Below are 15,786 nucleotides of genomic sequence, written 5' to 3' on the forward strand. Positions count from 1 at the left end.
CAAAGGTTGGATACACACTTTTCTTGGATGCTTTAGGATGCTTTGGGCTGATCCTGTGTTGAGCAGGGGGTTGGACTAGATGGCCTGTGTGGCCCCTTCCAACTCTATGATTCTATTATTCTATTTAAGGAAGAAACTGTGAGAAATATATAAATTATTTAATATTTATTGTTATTAGCAGTTACTGCCACACAGCCTTTTTCTTTGTTTCCCACCTGGAGCCTGGCATCCCCACACCTCCATGAGATCCAAAGCCAGAGAGCCCCCCCCTCCCAAGTAGCCCTTTTCTCCAGGGGAACTTCTCTCTTTTGCCTGGAAATGACCTATAATTCCAGCAAATCTCCAGGTCCCAACTGGAGACTGGCAACATACAACTTCTCTGAGGGATAGTGACACAGAGATCCCCCCCACCCCAGCAAGCTTTTTCATCTCCAGAAGCCTGGAGATGAGTTGTCATTGCAGAGTTCCCCGCGTTTGTATATAAAAGCCACACAAACTTAGCCACTGACTTAACAATGGACTGCTGTTACCACAGTGGTAGGATTCCACCACAAAAGAGGTAGTGTGGCTGGGTCAGCCGGCACCTCTGCCCTGCAGCTCCTGCAGCAAAGTGCATACTCACCTGCCTCATGGTAGGTGTGTGGTGGGTAGGAAGGGTGGGGCAATCCCTCAGCTATTTAGCGATGCACGCTACCTCTTTCATGCTTCCCTGCGCGCAGCTTGTTTTTTCCACCCACTCTTCCTCCATGGTTACTCTTTATGGGATTGCTTTTTGTCTTCTTGTTCTATTTTTGGCATCCATAGTACTGTCATTTTGTCTTGTCATTCATCACAGCTGATGGTTTGGGAAGAGGTGTATCCTCTTGGTGTGGAGCATGTGCCTGCATGCTGAGCTTGGCTAGTATTGGCTAATGATTCTTTGTTGAGCAGGGGGTTGGACTAGATAGCCTGTATGGCCCCTTCCAACTCTATGATTCTGTGATTCTGTGATTCTGTAATGGTGGACACCCTAATAGAGGCTGATGCCCATAGGGCCTCCACCAATTCCACCTTCCTGTGGGCCCAGCAGGCCTGGCGGTATGGGGAAGCTTGACTAGGGGTGTTGCACGGTCCCCAAAGAGGCAGCCTGCTGATGTGAAGGGGGTTCATTTGGTCAGCTGGCCACTCAGAAGCAGGATCAGCCCCTTTGGTATTTGCCTGCGCTCATGTACATAACAATAAAGTTATGGCCAGAAGTTTTGCAAAAAATATTGTTTTCCGAGTTTTCGGTGCAGCCTGCTCTCTGCTCTCATCTGGACTACAGTCACAAAACTGGATGCAGGAGTGAAGCAATAACAAAGCATTAAAAAACTTTCTCCTTTCCAAGAAAGAAATAAAATTGCAAAATCAATTAAAATAATTAAGACTTCCCAGGCTTAGCTCTTAATTAGGCAACACTTTAGTTACCATTCGATTTTGAAAGCAAATTTACGGTCATACTGTTCAATCCAGCTGAGTTAAAGCCCACGGTACTAATACTCCAGGGCTACTGAGACTATTTTTATGCTTTCTGGTGACTATTTTTAATGTGTATCAATATTTCTTTGATAGCAAGCCACTATTCTTTCCAATCCAGACCACCCTATTCATTAAAATATGGCTCAGGGTTTGTGTTTTTTTAGGATGGTCTTGGCAAGTTTTTTCCATCCGTTCATCCATCTGTCTGTCTAATCTATTTCATGTAAAGAACATTTTCCTTTCTTCGGCAGGGTGCACTGTTTTGATTGCCTTTGCAGAACAATGAGCTGCCATCCCAAAAGCTGTTCAGATGAGGAGTCATAACTGTTTCTTGTGGACTCTTTGATGCAGCTCACTTCAGAACATCAGGAGCTGCCTCATGCTCAGGAACAATGAGCATGCTTTCTCGCCCAGTGTTTGCAGGTTACAGTGACTGACAGCAGCTGTTCGGTATCCTAGGCAGAGATTCTTGCCAAATATGATACCTGTATTCCTTTTATCAGAGATGCCAATGATTCTTCCCCAATCTGACTTCTGACACATGTGCTGTCTCCCAGAAGCTTCCCTTCTCCTAAGGGAAGTGATGTGTATTCTTCTTAAGTTTATGAACTTTAACATACTTTTGCCAGTGTTCAATGGTAGCAACCACCTCATGTCCCCACTCCTTTACAGAATGTGTATGGAATGGCCAATCTTTTCTGACCTTATTAAATGTCTGCACATTTGTGCAGGAAAGGTTGGTAGTTGTTGTTGTTTGCTTTCCTCAGCAGCTAACTCCTTTTGAAGATGCCATAAAACCCTTCCATAGACATTAGCTTCTCTACCTGCTAATCTATCTACTTCATAAAAGATGGGGAATCTTTTTAATGTAGAAACCAACAGCAGTTGCTGCTGGGAGGTGAGATCACCAGTCTTCAGGTAGGACCTGGAGATCCCCTGGAATTACAGCTAACTCCAGATTATGGAGGTCATTTTGCCTAGAGAAAATGAGCTTTGGTAATGGGTGAGTTGATCATCAGGAATATAGAGAGTGTTGTGTATGACAGATGTTTGGACTTCATGGTGACTTGCCTGCCCATAATGAGCTGTCTAGATATGTTAACAGATAGTGCTAGTGTGCTGTCCTACCAGGTTGCCCCTGCATGGCCGGGTAGTTGTGCCAAAGCAGAGAGCTTGCCCCAAAGTCCAGAGTCCAATCCAGGAGGTCGGGAGCTGGGAGAGACAGAGTTCATAGGAACACTGGGTGGGGAGTGAAGTCAAGCTGAGCTGCAGTCAAAACCAGAGAAAGCGGGACAAAGGCCAAACATGAACCAGAATCACGAATGGAGTTAAAAGCCAAAAGAGTTATAATAAAAGCCAAAAGAGTCTTATCAGGGTAGATCACCTCATCCGACACTGGCGTTCAGGGCTTGCTGGGACCTTTACCAATGGTCTCTGAAGCTGCTCCTCCAGCGAATCCTCTGGGCTGGTAGCCGCCTTGTCTAATGGCTTAACATAATAAGTCTGGGTCTCAGCCTGGCTGGGCCCAAGCTGCTTGTCTTCAGGAGAAACAGGCAGGTCCAGCTTGATGACTGACAGATCTCCTGGTGGCTGTGGGAGAACGGCAGCCTCCAGAGCACCCCCTGGTGCCGGATCGGTTGGTGTGGGCATAACAGCTGGGGAGAAGTCAGCAGTCATGATGCACATTGGTACCAGTGACATTGGAAATGTAGTTGTGTGATCCTGGAGGGGAAAAAAATTAGGGTATTAGGCAGAAAGTTAAAGGTCAGGGCTTCAAAGGCAGGATTCTAATAAGTGCTTCCAATTCCACATGCAGGGCCAGATAGACAAGCACAGGTCAGAAGTCTCAATGTGTGGATGAGCAAAGAGAAGAAGAAGAGTTGGTTCTTATATGCTTGCTTTTCTCGACCTGAAGGAGTCTCAAAGAGGCTTACAGTTGCCTTCCCTTTCCTTTCCCCACAACAGATGCCCTGTGAAGTGGGTGAGGCTGAGAGAGCCCTGATGTTACTGCTCGGTCAGAACAGCTTTATCAGCGCTGTGGCGAGCCCAAGGTCACCCAGCTGGTTGCATATCGGGGAGCAGGGAATCAAACCCGGCTTGCCAGATTAGAAGTCCGCACTCCTAACCACTACACCAAGCTGGCTCTCAGGGTGACGCTAGAAGGGTGTAGATTTGTCAGATACTGGGGGACTTTCTGGGACAAGCCAAATCTGTACGAAAGAGACAAGTTTCATTTGAACCAATTTTTAAAAATGGAATCCAGAGGAGAACCATAAAATTACAGACCATTTGGCATTCAAAGATAGAATTCTTAGGCACATAGAGGAACATAGCCTGCCGACGGGAAATCAACATGGCTTCTGCAATAACCTTTTGTTTCAGCATCCTTTTGGAGTTCTTTAAAAATGTAAACGAGCATGGAGACAATAGTGACCCAATAGAAATTATATAGCTGGACTTTCAAAAGGCTTTTGACAAGGGAGTAAATTTAGAAGTCAACGAGTCATGAGTAAACTTAGAAGTCAATGAATAAGAGCAGTGGTCCGCAACCTTTTGGCTGCTGCAGACCGCTGCTCCGGAGTGGGGGGGGAGGGTGGCCCGGGGGCCCGCGCATGCGCGGCAGCCCCAGCGCAAACGCGCATGCACAGACTGCTGCACATGCGCGTTTGCACCCGGCAGTTTGTGCCGCTGCCATGCCAGCGGCCACGGCTCCCCCTCCCGCCCCCTCCGGGCCGCCAGCAAATTGGCCGCCAAAGTGGCTGATTAGCTTGTGGCTCGGCAAGCTTCTCTTCCCCCCCTCCCGAAACAAGAAGCTTGCCGGGCCGCGAGCTAATCGGCCGCTTTGGCGGCTGATTTGCTCGCGGCCTGGCGAGCTTCTCGCTTCAGGGGGGGGAGGGAAGAAGGAGCCGCGGGTTGGGGACCACTGAATAAGAGGATGGGTTCTCTGATGGATTAAAAATTGGTTAAATGACAGGAAGCAACGTGTAGGAATCATGGGGCAGTTCCCACAACAGAGGGAGGTATGCAGTGGGACCCATGAGGATTGGTATTGGGGCTAGTAATATTTAATTTGTTCATAAATGATGGGGAACCAGTGGTGAATTTAGTGGCCCCATAAAGGAAACAAAATTAATCAAGGTGGTGAATACCAAAGCTGACTGTGAAGTACACCAAGAACATTTCCACAAACTGAATGAATGGGTGAGAATGGGGCAAATGAAGTTCAGTGTTGGTAAATGTAAGGTGATACACTTTGGGACAAAACTTGCATATTCAAGTTTGAACTTGCCATTGGGATCTGAAGTTGCTGAGACTGAGTTTATTACAAAAGGAACTGAAAATAAAACATACAATCTTATAATAACCCTGCATAGATCTCTGATGTGAACTTCTTTGGAATACTGTGGATGGTTCTTGTCACAATCTTTAAACCGCTCGGCGGTATTAAATAAAAGGTTAAGGGCTAAGTGGGAGGAGAGTGAGCGGGCGCTGTCCAGGATAAAAACTCGGAGGAGCAAAACAGGAGCCGAGTGGCACTCCAGGGCCAAGTGGCCAATAGGGAGGCGTGCGAAACACACCTCCCCATTGGCTACTTGGTCTGTCTCCCGAACACCATGCCGCCGACTCTCCAGTCCTCCCAAGGGGCCATCCTCACCGGTCCGCCCTCCAGAAGGTCAGTTACCCAAGGACGGGGATGGCCGCCAGGAAGGAGGATTGCCCCATGCCGCTGCAGCCAGGGAAACCTCCTTTCCCTGGCAGCAACGACAGCCCTTGCTGCCCCAGGGACCTGCCGCTTCCCCCCCTGCGCCCAACACTCTCTCATGGCTGCTCTCCGTGCCCTTCCCACCCCGAACAATGCCCTGCCCGTCCCTTGCCAGCCCACCAACCCTTCTCCCTGCCCCAACTTACCCTTGCACCTTTTGGATGTGTACCCGCCCTTTCGCTGTGGCTGAGCACACACCTGTGTTTATGCCGACAGGCCTGGCCTGCTGCCGCTCCGATGGAAGGCACGTCCGCGCATGCGGCCGCCTTTGCGTCTCCGTCCATGCAGCCTCCATGGCACCTCTGTCGAGCCCTGCAGCCGCCGCGGCCCATGCCCACAAGATGCCATGCCCTGCCATCCCTGCCACCGCCACCACTTCGCGGCGCCCACCCCTCCAGGCCCGGCCCGCCACCGCTACAAAAGAAGGCGCATCCGCACATGTGGCCGCCTTCGCGTCTCCCTCCATGCAGCCTCCATGGTGCCTCTGCCAATCCCTGCAGCTGCCACAGCCCACACACACAAGATGCCACGCCCAGCCACCCCTGCAGCTGCAAGCACCTTGCGGCACCCACCCCGCCAGGCCCGCGCTCCCGCTGCCACCACAGACAGGTAGGCCGCCCCACGACCATACTTACGAGCTCACTGCCGCCTCCTCCCAGACTGCCCTGCCGCCGCCCTCGCCTCCGTCGATGGGCCTCGGGAAGCCGGAGACCCACCACACCCAACACGCCGGCCCCGCTAGCGCCCGCTGTATTTAGACTACAGCGGGCTTATTTTCTAGTATCTTATAAAAGGCATTGCAGAGCTGGAAAAAGTACAGAGGAGGGCAACCCAGATGATTAGGGGTTTGAAGCACCTTCTCTGAAGTCTGAAGAATCTAGGACCTTTCAGTTATGAAAAAAGGCTAACAGGGGACATGATAGGAATTTATAAAAATTTGCATGGAGTGGAAATATTTGACAAGATAATTTTTTCTCTTCCAAAAATACTAGAACTTGAGAACATCCCAATGAAGTTGATGGACAGTAAATTCAGTATGGACAAAAGAAATACTTTGTATAGCAGGGAGGTGAATTGCAGGACGTAAATAAGACGTAATACAATAGAATTTGGCAAGAAGATGGCCACAGCTTTTATTGTAATGCAAATTGAGCAAAGGTACCAACAAGGGTGGATCCCCAACAAGGGAAGCCCCTGTACCAGCAGCCAAACTGCCCAATACACTCACTCCATGCGTGCTCTGGTTTGTGATGCATGCTAGACACCTGAGAAGTCACAGTCAGAACCGAGGTACCTGCAGGTATCCGCCTCTGCTAAGGCCCTTTCCTTAAAACTGGATATGCAAGCCAGGTGTCCTCCCTGATGGCACCAAGGCTCTGCATCACTCAGCTCTTTAAAGAGGCCCTCAAAATGGGAAAGGTCAGTGCACTGGCATGACCTCCCCCCCTCCAGTATAGACCTGCCCCTTGAACAAACCGCAAGCTGTGACATAAGTAAACACTCAAAATGAAATTGTTGAACCAGAACAGAAATCCATAACAAAAAATGAAAAAAGGAAGATTCAGGTCGGATAGGTACCTCTCAGGAGGGTCTGCTTTTAAAGGCATCCCTGGCCTGGCCCCTAAGCTCATGCAAATTGCCTATGCCTAACACAGATGCAGTGGGAAGGTTGGCTGGATCAAGCACAAGCCAATCACCCAATCCAGTTTGAAAGCCTTTATGGCTGGGGCAGCCCTCTCCTGCGGGGCTTCCTACCCCCATGGAGATATCTTCCCCTCCTGCTACTGCAAACTGTGGCCACTTTTTATATGGTGGCTGTGCTTATACAGAAAGTAAATAAAATATGAAATTTGCTGGCAGAGGAAGTAGTGATGGTCACAAAATAAGCAGCTTTAAAAGGAAGGTTTGATAGGTTCGTGGAATATAGTTTATAAACTTACTAGCATGGAAGCAAGTGAAAGCAAGGCATTTCTCTCTGTTGTCATACTTCAGGGCTACGTCATCACAGTGTGGAAAAAGGAAATTTTTTTCCACTCTATGTCAGAACATAGCTTTGTTTCATGAGGGATAGGTTGATCACAGGATTCTCCATGGAATAAAATGGAATTGAACTTCTGTTTTCAGAATGGCTATACTGCAAATAGCAGATGTTGACCACATGTAATAGAGAAGGGCCATCACCATCATGTTGTTGGAATGCAATATTCCAAATGTGTCTGGATAGCTTATAGTCCATTCGACATGGTTTGGATAATTGCAGCTCAGTTTTCCTGTGCAAAGCAGGAAAATCACTTCTAAAGTGCATTATCTACCTTGTCTGGAATAGGTCACAATGGTATCAGACTACACAAATCTTGGTCTAATTCAGGCTTTCTCGACCAGGTTTTATGAAGCCCTGGGGTTTCTTGATGGCCCTGGAAGGATTTCCCAAATGGGTGGGAGCTAATTCATTTTTAATATAGTTTTAACATTTATTACATATTTATTAGGTGATATGACCATATATGGTCATGTTGTACTGTCCCCTCCCAAAATGGCCAATAATGGGACTGGGGGCATGGGGGGAAGGGAAGAGGATCTGAGTGGGCATATACACAGCTATAATTCCCAACCATATTCTGCACAATCATTCTACTTCTGAGGTTTCTTGAAGCCTGAAGAATGGTTTAGAGGTTCCTCAACGGTAAACAAGTTGAGAAAGATTGATCTAATTCAACAAACAATGTTTTTAAATATGTATATTAGGAAGATAACCACCATAATTGATTTATGACTTAGAACTATAGCTGATAGTGTCCAGGGCAAAACAGTGAATCTGTGGCAGAAATCCCAACTAAACCAAATGCTGCAATCTTTTTAGTGGAGCACATGTGTTTAACAGTCTATGCATTCTCAGAAATGCTGCATTGCACATAATAGCACTTTAAAAACCAACCATTTCAAGGATCCTGTTACCTAAAGTCTTAACTACCTGGCCTTGAAAGATTCCTTAATAGCTTCTTAACCCATAGATTTGGGTAGGCTTGGGTGCACAGTAATAGGAAAAGCCACACTTCCAATTATGATGTCCTGCCAGACAATTATTAAGGACAGGAGACAGATCCTCTTTAGATAGTGATTAGGCAACCTTGCTGTTACAAACATCTGTTTGTAAGGATGATTGTTGTAATTTAGAGACACATAGTATCATAATGAATGGGCATTTCCAGAAGATCCTTGCTGGCTAGGAGGGAGGACTTGCAGGCAGCAGAACAGTTAGGGAAGCTAGGAGAATACTGTGTTTGTTTGGCTGTAAACTATTACATTTATTTTTACTTTGGTGTGTCCTTCATATGATTGAACCTTAATTTATTTCCATCCTTCTATAATGGTATGTCATTTTTGGTGACCAGAGCTGTCACATTAAAGGAATATAGGTATGTAAACTGCCCAAAGCTGCTTACCGATAAAGCTCTGTAGATGGCAGAAATGGAAATTCAAAATGTGATGTGTCAGATATAAATAGCATGTATTTTAAAGTTACCTTTCCTTTATCTGTGTAAAAACTTCATTGTATTTCAATAGAGCATCCCATTTTTGCTTGGCTTTGTGCTTTTCCCATCACTTCACTTCCTCGCATGTTAAAACTATTTTTATAGCATTGTCCCCAAATAGAATTCATTTTGTACAGAGAACTTGTATTGGGGGGGGGGGGGGGAGAGAGAAAACATTGTTTGAAAGCTCTCTCTTAAAAAAAAAATGCTAAACTAGACATGGGAACTGAATTGTGACCTATATACACAAGTTGAATTGTGGCAGTTTACTTAACTGTTTACAGATGTACAATAGAAGAGGGTTATTTTTTGGATAATCTCTGTTTATGTTTCCAAACCCTAAAATAAGAATTGGCTTAACGTGAAATCTGCATTCTTAAAAGCCCATTGACCTCAATGATTCTGATCGGGGTTGCGTTGAAAAACAATTTTGCATGTGGTGTCACGTACCTTCATCAAAAAGTGTTTACAAAGCAATTTAATTTTGTGTGAAGTCCTGTTGGCAAGCTGTAATAAGCAGAATATTTTTTCCCTTTTTAGAGGGCAAACTAGGTTAATTCAGAAATTAACTAATAAGTTTCTAAATATCGTTACTATTCTTGAATGTAACTAATTTGATCACTGAAAATAGAGACATTCAGTAATGTTGGGAATTATTTGGCTGTTGTTATGGGGCGTCACATACTTTTTCAGAGTTGAACAAGGGGAATGAAACAGGGAGAATTGTGAGAGAAAAACTCACTGATTATCAAATGGACAGATACGTCATACAATCAAAACAGGAACCAGAAGATTCCACCAAGCAATCATTTCCATAGGACTTTCTGTATATATCCTTTCCACTTTCATTCACGGTCATACTGTCCATGATGGTGTGGACAGCCCTGTGAGCTCAAATAGAATGGAAATCCCCAGCCCATGTGAGACTCACCTAGACCCATTCTGCACCAGTGGCATGATGCTGGGCTGCTGCCGCCACGTGTTTGAGCCAGGGCAGGTTGCCCTGCCTCTTCCCGGGTCCAGATGGAGGAGCATTTTCCCCACTGCACCCAGTGCATTCTGGGTTTGTGCCTCTGGACAAAGCAGCAGAGGCAGTGAGGTTCCGATTTTGGGGGCTGATTTTGATTAAGAATGTGGTACTTTGTTACAATGCAATACACCATTCTTAAAATAATTTTAAAATTCCCCAGATGGCTCCAGCCCCAGCACAGCATCATGTGGAATGAGGAATTTGCCTTGCCACTGGCAAATTCCTGGTATGGAAAAGGCCCTGCCCTCAACAAGGGTCAGGGCCTTTGGGGTCCTGGCCCCTACCTGGCCCCTACCAGAAAAGCTGAGGGCCCTGATGGAATGGACTCAGTTCATAGGGCCTGCAAGATGGAGCTCTTCTGCCAGGCATTTGGTTGAGGCCAGGCTGCAAAAAGATCTATAGTTCCTCCTCCAATGTTCCAAGACAGGACATCCACCTTGAATGTATGGCAGATAGGAGGTAGGTTTAGTGTGGGCTGGGGAGGGTGGGGATTTTTTAATGTTATTGTTTGAGCTGCTGCATGTTGGCTGGCCAGGAGTGGCAGCATACAAATTCAAAACATAAAGTAATAAATAAATGTTTGACCATCACTTATGAACTATGGCTGCTGAATCCTTCCTGACTGAACTTCCATTTGGCATTTATCTATTCCACAATGCTCCTAAAACTGGTAGGACCATACTTAACACAGCATGGGTTCCAGCAGAAGAGCTTTTCAATGGTAATAAAATTAAAACAATTAACAATGCAATCCTAAAATGATTTAAGTCCATTAAAGTTAATGGGCGTAGAAAGGTATAGCTATGTTTAGAATGGTCCTGAATGACTTTTTTGGAGGTAACCATTTTCTGATTTCAAAGGGGCTTTGAAATTTTCATTGTATAGATGAGAAAGCATATTGCTGTTATACTGTACAATCACAGCTTCATATTTTTGTACAATAGAACTGTAGACAATTTGACAAATCTGGGAGAAGGAAAGAAAAAATGCAGCCTAATAATTTCCCCCCCAGCAAGCACAGGTGGGGGGAAGGGGGAGCTGCAAAGAAGACAGCTTCAGTTTGTGATGATAGTATTAATGTGTAGGCTCCTCCACATCAAAAAAGGATTAGCAAAGCATTAAACAATAATACTAGGTGGATAATTATATCAGTTTGCAAAAGGCAATCAAATAGAATCGACACTTGCTAAGTTTATATGCTGGTTTGAAAAATCCTATTTGCCTTCATTAACGAGCGCTTAGGGCTAATTTCTCAGCCAAGATCATATTTTTATTCATTCTTCATGCTGAGCTTTCATCAGTTTTATATTTAGATTTGAAAACACTCTGAGAAGGCAAGAACATGGTGTGCCTGCATTGATTCTTTGTGATCAAGTACCTTAATTAGGTCACCACTACCCCCCTCCCTGAAATGTGTTATAATAACCCATGCCATAACTGAATGGGAATTCTGCTCTGAGAGGGCTTCTCCAACTCACACATCTGTTCTGCAACTTATCATGGCAACATATTCATTGCATTGCAAGAGCAAATTTGATTAGTTGGAACTTCTGGGAATATTTTCCAGCTGATTAACCCAAGGACCTTATCGTTAAATATTGGCATTGTATGGATTGACCAAAATCCAAGTGAATGTCAGATATTAAAGACCATAATTGCAAGTTAACTAGAAGATGAAGGAGGCTTAATCTAATGATGACTACAGTGAAATATTGCTGGAATTACCATATTAACACAGCTAAGCCAGCTAATTAATATGGTTATCCTATACAAAGCCAATTTGGCTGAATTTCATCCATAGATTCCTTCAGTTCAAGACTTCTATAAATGTATTTTTGCTGTATAAATGAAGATGGTGCTTTTCTTGTACTGTTCCAATTCTGATACTGAGCACAACGTAAGGTGACCTCAGAACTACAACTGTGTGTGTTTTAAACAGGGAAGTATAAATAAAAGGGCATGTGGCAAATTAATGGGTACCATTTCAGCCCCCAAATAGCACCCTAATGGCCCATACAATTTTAAAGTGGCATCACTGTAGAATGGAGTGCATATGGAGCTCCTAAAAAGAAAGGTGGCATGGGAGAATCATTAAAAGTTGTTCCTTTAAATTATTTTTGGTGCTCATTTAAGTAGTGGATCATCTCGCCAGGGAACTTTCCATTTTGCGTAAGATTTACTAATGCTGTTGAAGATTAGGAGACTCAGCTCTTAGGAATGTTCCAGTTCTGCTTATGCAGTTTGTCTGCAGTAGAATGCAATTGTGATATAGATGGCTTTAACATTTGATAGATTTAATAAATCTGTTCTCTATCTTTTTCAGACAACTAGCTGAGCTAGCTTTCAAGTTTCATGAACTCTTCTTCAAGATTACTGATAAAACAAACTAAAAATAAGCAGGAGGGGACATGTTACTACTAGCATAATCAAAAATTAAATTAAAAATGCACAGTATCTTAAAATGGTGATTCAGAAAACTTTTTTTTTTCAGGCCAATGAAATCAGATTCCACCAGTGCAAAAGATCAGAAGTTGTACCATATTATGCTGAAAAAGAAGCAATGATATTTCAGTCAGGTAACTGCTTTAGTTCAAGGGGAGCTCAGTTATTAAAATGCTACCCCAGAACTCACCCGTGGTACTTATTCCACATGGCCTTGTTGTTGATTTTCTCTGTGTGAGCGTACGCCTGGGAACTTATGGGAACCTCTGATGTCAATGGACAGAGGGGAGTAAATCTACAAATAACCTGAAATTTATATATATCCTCCATCAGTTGAGCCAGAGCCAAACCTTGGAGAAGCGCAGTCTCTGATATTGTTAAGAGAGAGGGCCACTCCACCCTTCAAATTAAGTGGGGAGGCGGCAGCGGCAGGGCTTTGGCACTATTTGGTAGAAACGAACAGAAAGGCAAGCCACTTTCAACAGCAACCAGCAAGAAATGAAAAGAAAGTGGTGTACAGGCAAAAAATAAATGTATTTTCTAATGCCTCTCCATGTGATTTCTTATATAGTCAAACGTATAAGTTCAAAATGATGGAAACACTTCTTCCAAATGTCATACACATTCAAATGGATTCAATTGTGAAAAATTAAATATACACGGGAGCCAAAATGGGTCATTTTAGTAAGTTCATTTTGAACTTAAACGTTTTACTATATAAGAAATCACACGGAAAGACTGATTTAATCGGTCTGCAAATTAAAAAAAAAGTTTTCTGAATCACCGTTTTAAGATACTGTGCACTTTTAATTTAATTTTGATTATGCTGTTAACTAGTAACATGTCCCCACCTGCTTATTTTTACTTTGTTTTATCGGTAATCTTGAAGAAGAGTTCATGAAACTTGAAAGCTAGCTCAGATGGTTGTCGGAAAAAGATAGAGAATGAGTTTCTGCCCAAATTCTTTGGATAGCAGACCCTGATACCATATCATGAACAGCTTTAGAAAATAAAATCAGAGTCCAGTAGCACCTTTAAGACGAACAAAGATTTATTCAAGACGTGAGCGTTCGAGTGCAAGCTGGACTCTGATTTTATTGTGCTACTTCAGACCAACACGGCTAGCCATTTGAATTTAGCTTTAGAAAATGTTTCCCATTTCAGAAGTGGTTTTTGTGTGTGTGTGTAAACTGCCATCTAGTTGCTTCTGACTTATGAGAACCTCTGAATTAATGACCTCCAAAACATCTCCATTGTAGTGGTTAAGAGTAGCGGCTTCTAATCTGGTGAGCTGGGTTTAATTCCCTGCTCCTCCACATGTAGCCAGCCAGGTGACCTTGGGCTCATCACAGTCCTGTTAGAGCTGTTCTCACAGAGCAGTTCTCTGAGGGCTCTCTCAGCCCCACCTACCTCACAGGGCATCTTCTGTGAGGAGACGAAGGGAAGGTGATGGTAAGCCACTTTGAGACTCCTTCAGGTAGTGAAAAGCAGGGTATAAAAAGCAGGGTATAAAAAGCCCTGATTTGGTTTCAGCAAATGATTGTCTGAAGAAGATATCTTCTTCAACAAAAAAACAAACAAAAAAAAAGCTAAAAACCAAGCTCTAACCGGTACTTTTTAAAATCATAATTGTTTTTTATAACTTTAATTGTTTTATTTTTAGCCAAGTAATTTTGCTGCACACAGTTCCTGCTGGGCTGTTTGATTCTGCATTATCTATGTGCTGTGGCTTTTTGTTTTTCATATTTCATTTTCTCTCTAGCACTGCTGGATTTTCCAGTGATTCCTGTCTTTTCATAATGTGATCAAAGTATGATAACCCCAGCTTGGTCATTTTAGTTTCTAGGGAAAATTCAAGTTTTATTTGATCTAGAACTCACTTATTAGTCTTTTAGGCAATCTGTGATATCTGTAAAACTTGCCCTCAACACCACTTTTCAGATGAATCTGCTTTCTTCCTGTCAACTTTCTTTGTTGTCCAGCTTTCACAACCATACTTTGTAGTAGGGAATAGCATAGTACAAATTATCTTGATCTTGGTGTCCAGTGACACATCCTTACACTTAAAGATCTTTTCTAGCTCCTTCATGGCTGCCTTTCTCGGTCCCAGTCTTTGGTTGCTGTCTTTCATTTGGTTGATTATGGAGCCAATTTTGACATTGCCAGCTCTGAAATTACAGAATTTCTCAATAGTAATTTTTTTCTTGATGTTCAGTTAATTAATGATGTTCAGGTTCAACGCCTTTCCTTCCACAATGACGACAGGGAGATTTCTTAAAATTCCTCAACCAAATAGATTGTGCCTTTTCAATAAAGGTTGTAAAGAATCTGTTATTCATTTTCTGTTATATTTTCCACTATATGAAAGTATCAGGACTAAATTCTTGTTGCCGCTTCTAATTAGAAAATATGAAGTTTCTGATAAATATTTATTTTAAAGCCAACCATAGTTTTTTTTTCTTTTTGTTACTCTCATCTATTTATTTTCACTGGTTATAATAACAGTTACCTTATGCCATTACATGCCATTTACTGGAATGCTTCACTTCAACTGATTATAGTTCTGTCATCTTTTACTTTTGCTTCTCATCTAGCAATTTTAAGAATTTCATCCAGGCTTTTGATTTCTTTTAGCTACAGGAATAGTCTTTTCACATTCCACCTTGATAATATCTTTGGTTTCAAGTCACGGCTCCTCCAATTCCTATTTTATTGAACTTTGTATTATGAATCTGTTCTTTACATGGTCTTTAAACTCTTCAGGAATGTCATTTAGAATGCATTTTAGCAGTATTTATGGATAGGGCAGTGGCGTTAAAGAGCTAGCTGTAGGGTTTTGTAGGCCTAAAATGATATATTCTGAGACAAAGTTTGCCCCTGTCATACTTTGCAGGTCTTAGTGAAGATATATAATATACATTTTTCCCCTGCAAGTCGTGAAACATCTCTTTATACAAAAGCAAAATTCTGAAAATTTACCCTGGACATGATACACTAAGCCCTTGTCCTTGTATTTCAATGAAGAAACAAATGTGATAGAAAAAGCAGCATTAAAGAGTCCCAAGACATATCTAGCATTTTCCAATGAGTTGCATCAGTTCAAGAAATCCCTATGCATGCTGGACATGATCCAGAAGAAACAAGAGTCTGTCTATTTTCAGACAATGCATGTGCAGATCCAGAGCTTTTGGGGAATTTCACAACATTGGCCCAAAGCCATCATATACTGAAGACATGGAGACCAGGTTATTGCTGGACACCCAAGATGCCTGTAAAGTCTCCCTATGTACATATATTTTAATGGTGACTCCAGTACACAACAATTTCTCTATTTTGTACTGAAAGACAGGTTTGTTGCAATGTAACCTCGTGGTCCCCTAGCATAGCTTGTTACCAATAAACCATTTTTCCATACTAACGTCTTTATGAATGTTTTAATCCCATGCTGACAATGCACCTGCACCAATTCCACTCTCTTCCAAAAAACAAGGGTCCATTTATTTCACTCACACTTTTCTGCA

At 43.3% G+C, this 15,786-nt stretch overlaps 1 protein-coding gene across 6 annotated transcripts in view; it reads right to left on the bottom strand.

Moving 5' to 3' along the window:
- Positions 1 to 498: 498 nt before the first annotated feature.
- LOC143830453 (uncharacterized) overlaps positions 499 to 15,786 on the bottom strand; it is a 215,637-nt gene continuing 200,349 nt past the window's right edge. For all 6 annotated transcript variants that reach the window (XM_077322980.1, XM_077322976.1, XM_077322979.1 and 3 more), the window contains one exon: positions 499 to 3,219. In XM_077322980.1, the coding sequence (XP_077179095.1) occupies positions 2,878 to 3,219 (342 nt within the window). In that variant the 3' untranslated portion in view covers positions 499 to 2,877. The remainder of the gene's footprint in view (positions 3,220 to 15,786) is intronic.

Source organism: Paroedura picta, chromosome 2, assembly GCF_049243985.1.
Source record: "Paroedura picta isolate Pp20150507F chromosome 2, Ppicta_v3.0, whole genome shotgun sequence".
Lineage (NCBI taxonomy): Eukaryota > Metazoa > Chordata > Lepidosauria > Squamata > Gekkonidae > Paroedura > Paroedura picta.